Below are 16,649 nucleotides of genomic sequence, written 5' to 3'. Positions count from 1 at the left end.
AGCACGCTGGACCTCTGTGATCTAAATTTAAACAGATTCTGTTCCTGTTCCAAGCGATCTGTTCTACCTGGGAGTAGCTCCAGAGCTGATAGCAGAGGGGCTCTATTTTTCATGGACTTCTTCATGTCCTTAGACAAGGGACCAGCAAAGTTGAATGTGGGAATGTCCTAATGGGGTCATCAGTCTTAGATGCCTAACGGCTTGCTCACTTGTAAAACACCAGAAAGTTGTACGGGAAGGGAATACAGTGCCAGGGAATGCACCATTTCCAGTGCCAGGGAATGGACAGGAAGGGAATACAGTGCCAGGGAATGCACCATTTTAGGCTTTCTCAAGCAACAGTTTTCCTCCCATCTTCATGTAACACTGAGAAGCAGCTTATCTCTAGGTTTCAATACATAATTGTTCACAGTGCAAAGAACAGAGACATTTAGACAGACTTGTTGAGAAAGAATCAGAACTAGTTTATGGAAACAAATACAAAGGAGATTTTAGGTCATCTTCTGAATTTATGAAAAAAATATTGCAGTTACATTACACAATTGTTTATGAAAAACTGTCCAGATACTCTTTAATTTGTGGTGTACCTGAGCATAGTTTTTCTTACATTGGTAGTCTGTTTCAGTGACTTTTCATTTGTTTTAAATGCTACCTGATGTTTGTTCCTAGCTATATGACCCCACCTCTTGCACAAACACAGCAGAAATGAATGAATTTCTTCCACCAATCCTGCCCACATGCTCAAGGAGGGTCAGCAGAGCTTTCCACACTTGCCTTGCAGAAACAGTTACACAGTGGGAAACATTCCTGAAATGACTTGTACTTATTCTCTGGAAAATGTTACAGAACTATCTTGTTTTCCACTGAAGCATAGTTGCTGAGGATTTCATCGCAATTAAGAATAACTGCACAAGTCCCATTGAAATATGTTATTTTCACCTGGAAGAGAAGAGGTGAAGAGAAGGCAAGAAGTTTCAGCAGACTACCAACAAACATTTCCATAGGAGCAGCATGGCCACAACAGTTAGCAAGGAAAAATTGTGACACTTCTCAGGGTGGGGAAGCCATCACTGTATAGGCAGAGGTACAGACCCGATAGTCTTAGGAAAAGAAGGTAGCACCTGTCACACACAGGAAAAGTAATACCTTAAAGAAAAGGCATTTCACCAGAAAGCCATGGAGTGTGAAGGGTTTTCACTAGCAGTTGGCTGCAGCTGCATGCTCTGCAAGCATGCCGTGAGCACCAGGACCTGCAGCAGCATCCAGCTGCTCCCTGGCCTACAGACTGAGGGAGAGACAGAAAGGAGGTCTTACTCCTTCTCTCGATTTTCAAGAGGTCTGCAAGTTTTATGTAAATGCACAGATCTCTTGCCCATAGTTTTAAGACAGACAGGGCACAAGAGCACTCATCTTGTTAAAGAACTCTGTCATTTATCTATGAGAGTAATTACAAAAATTGATGAAAGAGGAAAAAAAAATATCCCGTATAAATGTAAATATGTAAAAAGAAATGTATATCCATCACTTGGACTTCACATAATTAGTCCAGTACACTGGAGCACGTGACAAAAATTGTAATTCCCCTTACACTAAAATAAAATATAGCAAAAATGGGAAACAGACTACAAATGCAAACCCAAACCAACAAGGAAAAGGACATGTGCAAAACCACAGCTCTGTGTCAAGTTTCAAAATTATGGAGAAGAGAAATCTGGGCAAAAACACTACACTGGCAGTTGAAGAAATCATGTATTTTAGGGGCTTCCCTGCAGTATTTCTGCACACACTAGACACAAAAGATACTAAAATATGCATCAGTCACAGTACCTCTATCTTTAGTCATTTGTATACATGTAAAATTGCCTTTACCATGACTTTTATTTCAGTAGCTGTGCAGTTTTTCTTGCAACTGCAGCCAGCAATTGTGATGATTGTAGGCACGGTCACACAGCCTTCTAAAGGAGCTTCACAATCCATGTTTCTGCAGCCCTGTAATGGAACCTTTGGGCTGCTCAGCTGCGGGGACAGGGAGCTTTCAAATCCTTCTGTTGAAGCTGTTTTACCCTGCACAGAGGATGAGAACAGACAGTTAGTGTATTCTGAAGAAACAACCCAAAGGTTTGTGTTCTTGTCCTTCTTCCAGGGTTTATTTTAATACCTTTATTTGGTGATTATTTACAGATTTTTATTTATGTATTTATTTTGATCACGAATTCAAGCACATCCACAGGAGGAACAGATGCTTCAGCCTCCAGTTTGAGAGTCATGCAGAACAGTTTTCATAAGAACAGCCTTAAGCTTCCTCTTCTCCCAAGCCAGCAGGCTGAGGTTTGTAACCTTACATGTGGCAGAAAGAACTGGAGTCTCTTCCTAAGCACAGATTCCATTGAAAAAAAGGCTCCTAGGCCACTTAAAAGACAGACATGTACTGTGCTTTCGGTTCTGCCAAAAGAGATTAGACCCCGACCCTCAGGAGAGGTTCAGAATTGTGTACTGGATATAGGGCAAGTTATCTACAGTGGCATCTGGTGCATCTTAAAAAGAACATGCAAGTCAATGTGCTGGGCCCTGTTCCAAGATGCTTTATGTTTCTGAGGCTTATAGATCCAGATACCTGAAAAAAGCAACAATCCTGAGTACCTACATGTCTTCATATGATTCAGGCCTATAGAAACAGTATGGGTTCCTCAGACATCTTTTTTGGTGTCTTTGTTTCCTTGTCTTTGTTTCCTTGTACCCTCCTGTCAAAGATACCAATTTAGAATAAGTAAGAACAAATGCAAGCAGACCTAGCAAAAAACACTTAGCCACAGTGTCTACAACAAAAGATGAAGTAGACTTTGCCTTTGAAAGCTGTGGTTAAAGAACAAGGTCCAACATGGGCCTTGGGGATCTGAACAGGACTATCAGATACTGCTATCAGCAAGGAGAAAGCACCTTACAGCTTTTGTAAGTATTTTCACCTTTTACAGAGAAAGCAGTAAAAGCAACAGTACTGTCATTTTTTTCTACTAACCTTCTGTTGAACTCAGTTTCTCAACTCTTTGATTACCTTTAGGGACTTTTTTTTTTTTTTTTTTTTTTTTAATAGGTTTAGATTATTTTTACTCAGCAAGCCTACAGAGGACTGGCTCAAGTCAGCAGAAGTTAGATGCTTCTGTGAGTATGTACAGGCCTTTTACATTTATATAGGGAAGGAGGCAGTCAAACTCGAGCATCACTTCTGGTGAAATCAGAAGACTGCGATTCTGTGACATGAATCCGATCCCTGCTTACTGCAATGGATCTGTGAAGTCACATCAAACTTTTGATAGTTCCTTATTTCTGAAGTTCCCAAACTGAAAAATGAAATGATTTGCAGAAGTGACAAGTACCAGGAACTACAGCTGAGAATGTCTGAAGGTTTGAATGTATAAAGGGATGTATAAAGCTAAGCACACTAAGTAGTCTGCATCCCAAGTGCTGGGGAGCAATGCACCCTGACCTAGAAGACAGCTGATGGTTTTGCTTTGTTATGCCTTTGTTTTTGCTCTTTATATGTGACTACAGCATAGTCCAACCAGGAAAAGATACTGGAGTAAACTTGTTAATAATGCAAAACATTTTGTCTCCTGGGTAACTGCACCAGAGATTCCTACAGCTTGAGTTATGTAAGGCCTAAAGCTGCATGGTGATATAGAGAATAAACTGAACTATTTAATAAAAACATATATATATATATTTTTTTTTTCTCTCACTGAAAGCAACATAGACACTCTTGATCTCTACTCTGAGAACATTGCTAGGTATCACCCAACTGAAAGACGCTATTCTGATCTGTCATGCAACTGCTGTGTGTTCTATTAATACAGAACTACCAGTTACAATTAAGGTATGTACAACCAAAAAATCCCACAGAAATTGGTGTGGGGGCCAAAACAGGAAATTGGCTTTTACAAAGTAATTAAAAGACAACACTATTAGAAATTTAATATTTAAAAATATTTAATATTTTCTGTAATTTGGCCCATCTCCTTAAAATTTGAGCATTTTATGGAACCCCATCAAAGCCCATAGGTGTATCTAATGCAAGCGAGCTAAAAGTTATTATTGAATTAACAATATTTCAAAGTATTCTGTTCCTCTGAATATAAAACTGTAACTGATATACTTAAATCACAGCAACTCTGATTGAGACATTCAAAATATCCTTGGTACAATTTAAAGGGCAAGTCTCTGAAACCATGCCAGTGTAGATTCCAGGAAATACTCCAAAGAGAAAGAGAAAATCAGCTGACTTCAGTTAACTGAGTCAACAAAGCGCTGCACTAAACTTAGAAGATGTTCTATTTATTGTACGTGAAAGGAGTTGAGACAGTGAGATGCATAGAAGTTGTATAGCACTGATAATGCTCTACAATAGGAAGGCAATTATTTGTCCTGGGGTGATGAGTGTCCATAACCTTCTGTGTAAAGGCAAGTACACAGAAACAACTGGCAGTTTTGAAATATTTTATGCTATAGATCTTAGCAATTAGGTGAATTCTTAATATATTTCAAAAGTGGTTAAGGTTTGCCTGTATAAAAATCTGTCTCCCCTCAAAACCAAACCACAATTCATAATTTATCATAACTGAATCTTCAATGTGTGTTATTTGAGGATTTACGGTACCTTTACTGTGTTACTAATATTTCCACAGTTCAAATCATTTGTATTTTAATAAAAATCATTGTAAAATGTTGGGAATTGGATAGTTTCTCCTGTGAAGTACTAGAAAACACAGAAAACTTCTAATGAACAATGTTTTTCTAATAATTCACACATGAATTCCTTTGCAACTGTATACCGCAGACCCGTACTAAACCTGAAGAATTGATTTGACCAAGGATTCTTTCTAGATGCTAATTTACTTTGAAAGAAAATGATAACCCATACTACACCTTCAATAATCACAGAATGTAATTTAACAGAGCTTTCCAGAGAATACTGCTAAAATTACTTGCATGGTGTAGTGACAATCTTCTGTGGGATTGTTTAAAACTTTGTTAGGAAAACAGACAATCCCTGCAGTGAATCAGTGGAGACGAGCACTGGTAGAAGGGAAAATTAAAGAAACATTCATCAATTTTAAATTTAAAAGAATAAAACAAACTGTGCATTCTGTTTCTTTATTCAGCAGTATCATTCCATTGCTATTGAAGTCAATTAGCAGCAACAGAGTAGTAAAACAGATAGATAATGCTGGCTAATTCTTGCCTCTCCCACAGAACAGTATTGTCTTTCTTGAAAAAGAACACAGCATACAGTTTTTGCTGGGGCCTTAGAATAAAAAGTTAACAGCTGAGACAATATAAGAACATTATAGAATTACTAAACTCAAACAATCCAACTTGGAAGAACTGTGCTGACAGGTGAAAGAAGAGCTAATACAATAGCTAAAATGAATAATCTGGCAATCAAAAAGAGGCCAGGCCTCCACTACTGAATACCTGTAACTGCAGTTCTGGAGCTGCTTCTGAGTTAGAAGCTGGCTCTGTTTAAGTTGCTGCTAATTCTCATAAAACCACATTCTCATAAACCATAGTGCCCATTGGTACAGTAAGTGAACTATGTGTCAACTTCAGGTGTGTACAGAATCATTTAATAACTGTATCTCGTGACAGATCTCAAAGAGATTAACTCTCTCTTCTTTGGAGTGGACACTTACCTAAATATTTCAATGTTGTAGGCTATCCACCCAGTTACAGACTGCCCAAGTTTTTAGTACAAGCCTGGTGTACTTACTGACACTGTAAAGTGTTGTTTTAAGGCTACCAGGGTCAAAATATAGCTACCACCATATGAACATCATTGCTTATAAAATATACCTTTCTCTCCTATAATTTGTGTTAATTGCTAATCCTACTGAAAACAGCTCTGGCATATTTTCTGATGCATTACGTATAGTCTTGCTCTAATAGGGCTTACACAGAACTACTTTGCAATTAATATTTTTAAATGTTCACTTTGGCAGCTTCTGTACTTACTAAAAATATACACTCTGCTTCGGTTAGGTATTTCAGAGAAGCCTACTATGCTGTTATTTGCAGGCTTACGTAATGCTAGTGAGATCTACAAATGACTGATGTATCAGCTCTTCCTTGATCCTTCACTTCACACTTTCCTGCCCGAGTTGTTTCCTTGATGCCTCGCTTCACTGTCCCCCAGTTATTGACCTTCCTGAACGCTTCCCGCTGCCGCTATCGCTGTCTCGTTCCACTTGTCCTTTACCGCTGCGCCATCCACCTGCAATTCAAAGCACACCCCACAGTTCTTCCCTAACCTTTTACCAAAGACCGAGCACCCCCGTTACGCTGGTGGTGCCCACAGCACCCTCATCTCCCAAGCCCATCTCCCCGGCGGCGCGGCCCCGGGCCCCTCCGGGGGTGTCCGTGCGGGGCTGCGGACGGCCCCCCAGGCTCCAGCCCAACCCCTGGGCCCCGAGCAGGCCGCGGCCGGGCCCTTTTCCTTGAACCCCCCCCCGCCCGGAGGATGAAGCAGGCGGGGACGGCGCAGCCCGGCCGCCCCTCGCCGCTGCCGGGCGCGCTGTGGGGGTCCCCGCCGCAGGCGCTGGGGGACGACACCGAAGACGTGTCGCTGGACTTGGGCGGCGAGGAGGAGTTAGCGCTGCGGAAAGCCCAAATCAGGTAACGACTGGGGACCGGAGCGGCCCCTTCCCGGGGGTGGGGGACAGGACACGCGTGAGGCAGCACCCGAGCGCCGGGCGGGGAGGCCCGAGGCCTGAGAGGACCGGCAGAGCCCACGGCAGCCGCCTTCTGCTCAGGGCCCGGCACCCGGCACGCTGCGGGGCGGCAGGAGGGCTCCCTCGTCCCCGGCAGCGAGCTCTGGCACTGCTCTGTGCACCCCGCTGAACGGGAGCGTTTGTTTGGGGTGGAAGCAGCAGCTCTTCCCACCAGGGGACGGTGATGCCTGGAATATGACACTGTAGCTCTTACCTGGGAAAGCCATAGAACCCCAACACCCTCGGGGTGAGCTGCCTGCAGCTGGGGACCGCACTTTTGTCCTATACGGAGCTTCACCCTTATCCCAGATCACTGCAGTCCATTACAACATTAATATTCTTGCATGTATAAACAAAGTAAAATAAGAGCTGGACATCTTACCTGAGTTACACAACCAACTGTGCAGCTTCACAGTAAGATCAATCAGTTTTTCTAGTGTCTGCTGAAGCCTTACAGCCCTTCCACTGCATTGGACTTCACAACAGGGCGCGTGCTTGATGAACCAGCCACAGTTAACATGACCAGAACCGCTTTGTTTTCAGTGCATTAGCGGCAGCCCACGGTTTAGATGCAGGTTTGTGTTTTTGTTTGTGTTTTGGTGCAGACTTGGAGCACATGAACAAATGAGACTAAACTGGAAAATACAGCTCCAGGGCATCTTGCACACACCAGCCACAGGTTCAGTCAGTGAGACCAGCCTAGAGCCAGCATGAAGTGAAACTGCTGAAGCATTTATCTGAGGTCCCAAGGTGCACAGCACCAGTTCCTTGGCTGTCAAGATCTGTACTACAGGCTCAGTGAAGTGTTTAGGGTTGTAATAACTGTAGGCCTCTTGCTCACATACTTTCCCAGTAAACAGTCTTCAAAGTCTGACATCAGAACACATTCATTCTGTAATTCATCAGTATTCAACAGTAATTCATGATCTGACTTCCAAAATAAAGCACTATGACTTCTCCAAATAGCTTTTATTGCTAAAACATACCATTCATGGAACTCCTGTGTCCTGTTTGAGATAGCAAGGCCATGTCTGGGGTTGAGAGTTCACAGGAATCCCTCTTCTCCCCCCACCTACCCATCTGCTAGGGTCAGATAAAGCTCCTTTCACTTCAAATGTCACATGTTCAGTTTTTAAGTCAGAAGTAGTTTTTGGAAAGTTTGAGGTTAGTGTGGGCATGATCAGGAAGGAGTAAATGTAAACTTCAGCTGCATGTCATTCTTGCTTGCCCAGGCAAGCACATTTACTACTACAAGCACAACATTTCCATTATAGACTAGTTAATTTCTAGAATAGGCACACAGGAATAACATTCAAATAAAGATATAAACATTAATTCTAATTTAAATGTAATTATATTTCAAATTTATGGAGAATTATAATTACTGTATATATGCATTATTTTTAATTATACATAATAAGTAGAATTGTTAAAGTTAATTGTGGCTTGGGCCATACTGCTGTTAGTTGTTTAAAGATGTAGAGGGCCATCACTGATGGAAAAGTTATTTGGAAAACAGATTTTATTCATTCCAGTTTTAAAGGAAGAAGTTACTTAAATGGAATGTCCATTAAATTAATCTGGTTAATTGTCATTTTAAACTAATTAACAGAAACAACTATACAGTACAAGCTTTTGTACCTGGCATGTTACACTTCACTGTGCTTATTACAACTTTCCTCAAAACCCATGTCTTACTGTACAGGCCAAAATCCAGTTCTTTATAGTTCTTGTTCCAAAGTTTCCTTTTATTTCATAATAGAATTGTTTGATAAGAACAAATATCTAACAAAGTTAATGAACATTCATTCAAAAGACCTGTAAACTTCCTTAATTGTACTTCCTCTGTGAAAGGACATTTCTCAGTCATTGCATACTAAGGTTCATTTTGTCTTATGCTATATCTTTTGTTTTGATTTAAAACAAAAAACAACAACAAAAAACCTTCAGAGTTCCCATTCCTGTTTTCAAAATACTTCTGAAAGGCATGAGATCTGTCTCAATTCTACACTGACTGATTTCATGAAATAAGTTCGGAGTGCAGTGGTGAATGCAACCACTAGATTCCTTCATGCACTACCAAAGAAATGGATGAAAGAATGCAGATTTTGTGCCATCTTAGAGGAAGTTTTAACATGAACAACATATCTTTTAGCTGTTGATTGGAGATTGGTTATTGGAAGAATTATCACTTTGGTAATACATCAACTTATGAAATAACAGCAGATACAAATACAGATACTGTTACAGACTAGAACTAGTTGTGTTATACTGCATTGTTAGCAAGTATAAAACTGCCCTTCTTGTCCCATAACTTCCTAAGTCCTCTCTGTTGTTTTTTCCAGGCACCCACTGGCCACCTTTTTCCACCTGTTTTTCCGAGTGAGTGCTATTATTACCTACTTGTTCTGTGACTGGTTCAGCAACAGCTTTGTTGCCTGTTTTGTCACAATTCTCCTCCTTCTATCCTTTGACTTCTGGTCAGTTAAGGTAAGATGACCCTGAACAGTAATTACCTTTGGAAGTATTATGTGCCATTAAATGAAAACGATAAGGAAGATGTGTACTGAACAGAGTGACAAAAACAATGATCTGTAGATCTATTAAACGTGTCTGACACATTTTATTGAAGACTTTTACATATCTTTAGTCACTGATATAAGTTACACATGGTGAGCAAGTTGCCTTGCCATAGGCAGATTTGTCTGTACACTTTCCGTCTTAGAAAAAATAAATTAACACTAGCTTTCAGTAATGGATTCCCAAGGATGCCCAAAGCTTCAATTCTGTGCCTCGCTGCCAGTGTGCAGGAGCTTCGTGATGCTGCCGGGAGCCCAGCTGAAGCAGCAGTGCCCTCACCATGGGCAGGCAGCTTGGTCAGGCCAGCCTTGAATCCCCTGAGGTTCAAAACAGAACAATGCTTCTGCACTGAAGCAAAGAACTCATTTCTCAGGCATCCTGAAAAAAATGCAGTATTCATCCAGGCACAAAAATGTTGTCTTAATTTGCTTGATTCCAAACTTGTTTATAATTAATCTTTCATTTTCCCTGAATGTTTTTGTTTTGTGTTCTCCTCTCTTACTAAGAATTTATCAGAGGCTTCTCCAAGATACTGACTTTGAAAGGGCACATCCTATAATTTCTTACCTAAATCAATGTTACTGTGCTACTTATCACATGAGGAGAACAGGCCTCTAATTTCTATTAACTCATCCATCATTAGTGACTGTTGTGCACAGGTTGACATAGTTTTTAGAACTAAATTTACTATTTGATAAAATTATTATTTTTTTAAGACATTTGTCTCAATTTTAAATGTTGTCTGACAAGTGAATTGGTTAATGCACTTGGTTAATGCAAATAACTGTGTCACCAGAATGTGACAGGAAGACTCCTGGTTGGTTTACGTTGGTGGAACCAGATTGATGAAGACGGAACAAGCCACTGGGTATTTGAAGCAAGAAGGGTAAGAATGATAACAAAAATAGGTTCAGGACAAACAAGAGTGCATATGAAAGCTTGTAAAGCCCATACTAATTCCAATAAAGGAACAAAAAAAGTAATTGTTACAAAAATGCTCAATATCTACTTTCTTTAGAAGATAAAACAAGTATTCAGCTGCAAGCACACCATGTTGTCAGTTCCTGGAAATATTCAGCTGAGGTCTTGCAACATTTCCATCACACTCATCATCAGAATAAATATTCATATCATGGTTCTATATATGACATTTCTGGTAGTTCTATTTTAATTTCAAGTGAGAACACCTTGTAATAAACACATCTTCCCTTAGTTAATTACAAAAGGGAATTCTCATCAGGAAAGAGCTAGGTTGAAAGCAAGGCTGAATAGTTCAAGTTCAGTTTTTAAAAGTTTTTTTTTAAGTTTTATTTGTGCTCAGGGAATATGCTGGGCTGTAGTACCTGGATCACACTGCTAGTACTTGCCCAACACCCTGAGCAAAAATAGACAAACAAAAACGCAATTTAAAAAAAAAAAAAGGCACTTGGCAGTGCCTTCAGGGTCAAGATTAAACAGTTTTCATGTTGGTTTCCTAACATTGTCCAAAATCCCATTGAGGCAAGCGGCTTGTAGAACAGCACTTGAAGTGCTGCTGACAGGAATGTCCCTTTTTCACAGACCCAGCTGTGCACACACCCCAAGTGCAGAGTCCAGCATAAAACACTGAAGGTGCAGGTCTGGAGCCCTGCCACAGCCAGTGTGGCTGCACGCAGGTAAGAAGCTAAGAGATGCCAGCTTTCTGCCTGTAAGCCACATGAAATTGGGAATACAGGAAAGTCTGCAGGAAAGCAGAGAAGCTAGAAGACCTCCAGAGTATCTTAGTTTCGTTGATCTGTGGCAGCAAGCAAGAACTTTCTTAGATCTTAAAAGCAAGGGTGTTCAAGAGATCACCTCCTGACCGCAGTATTACTGTAAAATGAGTAAACATATTCCCTAGTTCACTTACTACAGTTTGTTAATTCCAGTCTGGAAGTACAAAGTCAACTTACTCCTATGGGCTCAAGGCTTCCAAAACTTGTAGCAAATAGTTTGATACTATGTTCTATACTATGAAAATCATAGTATAGCATGTAATTAGGGTGGACTGTACTTGGTCATGGCTTGTCCATAACTGCTTTATCATTTACAAGCTCCAGAATACACACAATCAATCATCATACTTTCCAGAGTTCCCACCTCCCTTCCCAGTTCTCTGGCAGCTTTTTGAAATCTCTTCCTCTAGGGAGTGGATCTGCTTAGAAATATTCCAAGTCACTCGCTAATAACAAGCGGCCAATTCCTGGTGCACTGCTACTGGGACAGAAGTTCAACCTAGAATTTTTTTTTTATTTATATTTTTTAGGGGGCTGCAGCCTTTTGTAATCTTGCTCATCAAGTTAATTAGTTCTTTCAGGTGTGGAGTTCTGAGGTGCACTGAGATTTTTATTCCCCTGCATAGTTTGTGCTAATACCCTGCTGGGTAATTTGTCAGTAGTTCTAGATACAGGTGATGAAGCTCTTTTACTGACTCAGAACATCTTTCTTTTTCTGTAATTGTGAAGGCACAGACCTCACTGGTTTAGAGTGTATTTTGAAAAATTAGACACTTGCTAATTAATGCATCTTCAGGATTTTCTTTGGTGCAATAGAGTAGCTTAACCATGTTTGCTGGATACCACCATCTGTCTAACATGGGATGGATAGATGAATCTTATTTTCACACAGAGAACTCTAGGTACTGAACTAAGAGTCTTTTCAGTTTTCAAACTCCACAGTTTTCCTTTCCCGCTCAGAAGCTCGTATTTCAGAAGGTAGCACTGGTAATAGTTGAATGGCCTGATGTTTGGTGTGTGATTTTGAATTCTGTTCTCCCAGGAAGGATCAAAACCTTCTGAGCAAATTTCTGCTTGGTTTCTCTTAAGTGCTTGGAGCTAACAGTGATCCTTTTGAGTTGTGCTGACTAGAAGAAATCCACAACCTTTTTTTTTTTTGCAGCCTGCCTTGAGGCTTTTGGTCTCCCTGAAGAATGCAAATAGAGCACCTTGAATGATGAGAGGCGCCAGCAGTTGCTGTGGTGCCTAACAGTAGCGTTAGGCATTTTGAAGCTACATCTTAATTTATCAAATATCAATAGACATCATAAGCAAGACTGAACTGTTAGTTTACATAATATAAAACTAAGCATCACACCAGGTTTAAATTAAATTTAAATTAAATTTAAATTAAGCTATATGTGTTTTTATAAAAAGTGTAGAAATGGACACTTTTATGAGAATTTCATTGTCTGAACTGGAACCAACTGATCAATCCTGTGTGCATCTTTAAAGTTTGCTTGTTAGCACTTGGAATAGATACTCATTGCCACATTAGATATTATAGTTGTTTTCTGATACTACACTAATTTTTTTCCCAGTGCTTTTGACTTTTGATCATGGCACAAGTCACAAAACTACTCCTCAGACTGCAAAATACTCATGCTGAAGTTCTGCTTGTAACACTGTCGTCTGTTTCACATGTCTCTGAGCCCCTGGTAAAGTTTGAATCTAATATCAAATTTAACTTAGTCTTTCTGAAGTTTAACAGCAATGGCTATCATACAGAACTTTTGACTACAAAATACTATTAATCTGTAGCATTAGTGGCAACTACCTTTGACAAAACGAATGGATTATCTAATAAGTGAGAACAGGAAAAAGAAAACAGTGCATTTTGAAAAGAAAATACTGTCATGTACAGTAGGGCAGCACGCAGAAAATTTGGCATCAGTGACTTCTCTTCCTATTGAAACCACCCTGTCTGTATGCATATAATATATGAAATTTGGGTAAACAAGTAGTTTTGTCCATTCCTCCTCCTCCACTGATTTGTTACTTATTATGGGTTTTGTCTTTGTGACTAAAAGTTTCAGTAATTTTCTTGCTAGGTGTCTATGACAGCTGCCTCAACTGAAGCTGAAACTCGAATCTTTTGGCTTGGCCTCATTATCTGTCCAGTCATTTGGACTGTATTTTTCTTCAGCACCTTGTTTTCCCTGAAGCTGAAATGGCTGGTAAGTCTGGCATTACTGAATGAGCTACAGCAGACAAGTAATGTTAATTGAGGGAAAACACAGATCTGTAGTTTTGCAACAGTCTTTGTACCAAAATCTACAACTCTACAACTCTACAAAATCTACTCCTCTACAAGAGGAGTTTTCTGCAATCAAGCCCTGCAATCCAGAATGGATCATTTTTAGCATCACTTTTACTAGGTTAGCAACTGTAGCTACAATTAGCTACTTCAATTAGCTACTTCAATTAGCTCCAGTAAAGCATCTTAAGTAGTTGACAGAATTGCAACCTCATTTTTAACTGTAGCATTTTACTTTTCTCCAACTTCTTTATTGACATCAAAAGATACTAGTGGGAGAGAACAAAAAGTGAACCAGAAGTGCTGGCTTTCAGGTTTTCACATCTCCTCAGGACTCGAATGTTATTAGCTCTTAAAAGTAAGGATTTTAGATTTCTGGTATCATTTCCGTTTGAATGGACCAGTATGAAAGCACTTAAAAATCTTGATAAATTAAGATATAACTATATAGTTTATAATTATTGCATTTATAAGTCATCCATTCTACGAAGGACAAGCAAAACATTACACATTTTTCTAAATAGAAATTGTACCCCATATATTGTATTATGCTGATGCTTTGTCTATGAAATTTGTTTTCCTCTGTATATTTTTCTATTGTGCTTGCATAATCACCATAGAATACATTTCATCAAGTTCTGAACTGTGCAAAGTACAATTTTATTATTAAAGATATAAAGCATCTTGCATACCCGCTGCTACAGAACAAATAATAACCAAGATTACATTTTGTTAGTAAATGAAATGGGAAATTCAGATAATGGGTATGAATCTATTGCAAATCATTAACTGCTTTCTTAAGCCCCAAGTGGCATAACTATACAAACAATAGTTAAAATTAAACCAGCTGTCTTCCTTCGCAGCTCCACCTTTAGTTTTGAAAAACAGATTGTTTGCTAAGCAAAGAGCTAGCTGGAGAAGGAACCTAAGCTAGCGCAGAAGATGCAGGTTGTTCAGGTGTTTGTAAAACCACGTTACCAAATGAAAATTTGATAGCTTCCAGGAAATTAAGACAAACATTATTTTACCAGTTAATTAATTGGATTTTGCCTGCTGATAAGCCTCTAGCACCATGAAAGGACCTACTCATTTACACTGCCTGCTAACGATGGATATTGATATACATCTGTTGATACTATTTGTAAATCTTCAAGTTACAGGATCTTTTGTGTAATAAGGCATTTGGCAGCTAAACATGTCTGCAGGCCTGCTGTGTGTTTGGATGTGAAGCTCTTAGATACAATCGGGCTTAAAAGATGAAATGATTATAAAATTGATCAAATAGGTGCTTTTTTGTATAGGTGCTCTTAGGAAAGTAATGAAGTTTTTCAAAATGCAGAATTACCTCAGCTAGAAAAAAAAAAAAAGCTACACAATTTTGATTAAAAAGGCATTTTGCAGAAAGGGACTACAATGTTTAGTACGGTTGGATCTCTTTTACGGTCCTTCGTTATTTGAAGGGACATTCCTTTCTTACAGCATTTTTGTATAGAGCAAGCGTATATATTCTAATGCATAGTCTATGTATATGGCAGTATATTTGTCCCAGCCAATCTTTTGTTTGTCCGCAGGCTCTTGTGATAGCTGGGATTTCCCTTCAAACTGCTAATTTATATGGATACATCCACTGCAAATTAGAGGGACAAAAAAGCATCGGCAGAATAACTTCGAGATTTTTTGTCACAGCAGATATTCCCAAGAGTAAGTACCAAGCTGGACTGTCAGCTATAAGCCAAGAGGTATCAAATGCTGACCTGTTGGTTTTGGCTTTTCCTGGTATTAGTTCCTAATGTAGATTCTGACAGGGTTACCTTGATTCTCCAATAAGCCATTCTTGTGCGTTCTCAGAGGGGCCGTACCCCATAACAGTCTGCTCTGTACTCACGAGCCTTGCTGAAGCTTCACAACTGAGCTGCTTGCAAGGTCCATGAAGAATTTCCTCTAAGTTAAACCTTCAGTATGATGCTTTCTGAGGTACTGTAATGCCTAGGCACAGCTGGAAGAACAGTCTTAAACCCTGAGACTTCCACCAGCCTTTTCCGTTTATGATTCCTACATAATGGGTTATGGTCACACCTGCCTTTCCTGTGTTCATTCTGCAGGACAGACAAGAATTTCAGATGACTGCATTGAAGAACATGGAAAGACGGGCACTAGATAGTCATTTAAGGAAATAATAAAAAGACAACCGGTAAAAATACTGATTTATGAAAGCTGTTTTACATATTAAGTTACTGAAATGAAGCTCTTCTATAATTATACCTGCATGAAATAATGATTTTGTCATTTGTGTCTTCAGACTGAAAGGATTATAGCCTTTGGTAAAGACTCTACTCACTTCAAAATAAGACTTTCACCAAAAGGCAGTTTGCACAGGCATGAGAACAGTGCTTGTGGTTTACACAGGACTTTCATGAGCAGACCCGTCCTTGAGAAAAAACTGTGAACTAACCTGAAACTATTGGATTGTCCTGAGAATATAATCAAAAGACAATGATCACTTGTTTCATTTTCAAACTACAGTTAATAAAATGAAATTACCTTTTCCTCTTGTAGACATCACTGATTTCTCAGAGCTGATTCTGCAGTAAAAAGCGAAATTACAATCGTAAAGGGCCACTTGGTTATTTAAGATACCAAAAATTATTTTTTTTTCTGTATTCAGGCTTAAGATCTAGTAGAAGAAAAAAAATCTTGCAGCAAGTCCACAGTGCACTTGTGTGGAGCAGCCACAGTTAAGTAATTAAAATATATTTATTTTATTCAATACCTGTAATAAAATATTGTATTTATGCTGTAATCATAGCTGCCTAAACTCCAGCAGGTTTTTATTTTAAAACTGATGCCAATAATAAAAGAAGACATAACTTCAACAATTCTACTCAAAATATAGATCTTTTACACTGAAAGAAAAAAATACTTATGGGATGTTTTGCAGTAAGAATGTGGGCGTTACAATTAATCCAAGTGCAGAGGGTAGGGCGAAGCCTACTACACATGCATATTAGATTCTTCAGATACAACATCCCAACATCAGTGAAATGTATTTTATGTTCAACTTTGTGAACAGAATCTTGCATACAGATGTTTTCAAAAGTCAACTTCATATTCATGTTATTAGTATGGTGACATTGAATTCAGATTACACCTTTGTAACACAGATGTACGTGTTTGTTTGTTTGTTTTGTTTTGTTTTAAACTTTATAGCAAGCTTTGAGATGCCTGTGAACTTCAAGGAAATTGAAGTTCAATTATGGA

General features: G+C 39.2%; 1 protein-coding gene and 1 long non-coding RNA gene across 3 annotated transcripts; one reads left to right on the top strand and one right to left on the bottom strand.

Annotated features, from left to right (window-relative positions):
* Positions 1-501: 501 nt before the first annotated feature.
* On the bottom strand, positions 502-2,783 carry LOC116495213. The gene is made up of 3 exons (XR_004253931.1): positions 2,645-2,783; positions 1,870-2,064; positions 502-939 (listed from the first exon to the last, which is right to left on the bottom strand). It is a non-coding gene; the product is annotated as an uncharacterized LOC116495213 (long non-coding RNA).
* A 3,461-nt stretch (positions 2,784-6,244) lies between these two features.
* TVP23A (trans-golgi network vesicle protein 23 homolog A) lies at positions 6,245-16,616 on the top strand. Of its 2 annotated transcripts, none has more exons than XM_032197544.1 (6): positions 6,245-6,666; positions 9,107-9,143; positions 10,138-10,227; positions 13,186-13,311; positions 14,963-15,092; positions 15,494-16,616. In XM_032197544.1, the coding sequence occupies exons 1-6, from the start codon at positions 6,512-6,514 to the stop codon at positions 15,550-15,552; spliced, it is 597 nt and encodes a 198-aa protein (XP_032053435.1). In that variant the 5' UTR covers positions 6,245-6,511; the 3' UTR covers positions 15,553-16,616. The 2 variants fall into 2 exon arrangements, with proteins under 2 accessions (XP_032053435.1, XP_032053434.1); XM_032197543.1 differs by having other exon boundaries at positions 9,107-9,251.
* The last annotated feature ends 33 nt before the right edge of the window (positions 16,617-16,649 follow it).

Source organism: Aythya fuligula, chromosome 15 (genome assembly GCF_009819795.1).
Source record: "Aythya fuligula isolate bAytFul2 chromosome 15, bAytFul2.pri, whole genome shotgun sequence".
Classification (NCBI taxonomy): domain Eukaryota; kingdom Metazoa; phylum Chordata; class Aves; order Anseriformes; family Anatidae; genus Aythya; species Aythya fuligula.
Note: the sequence above shows the minus strand (reverse complement) of the source record. Positions and strands in the feature narration are given on the sequence as shown.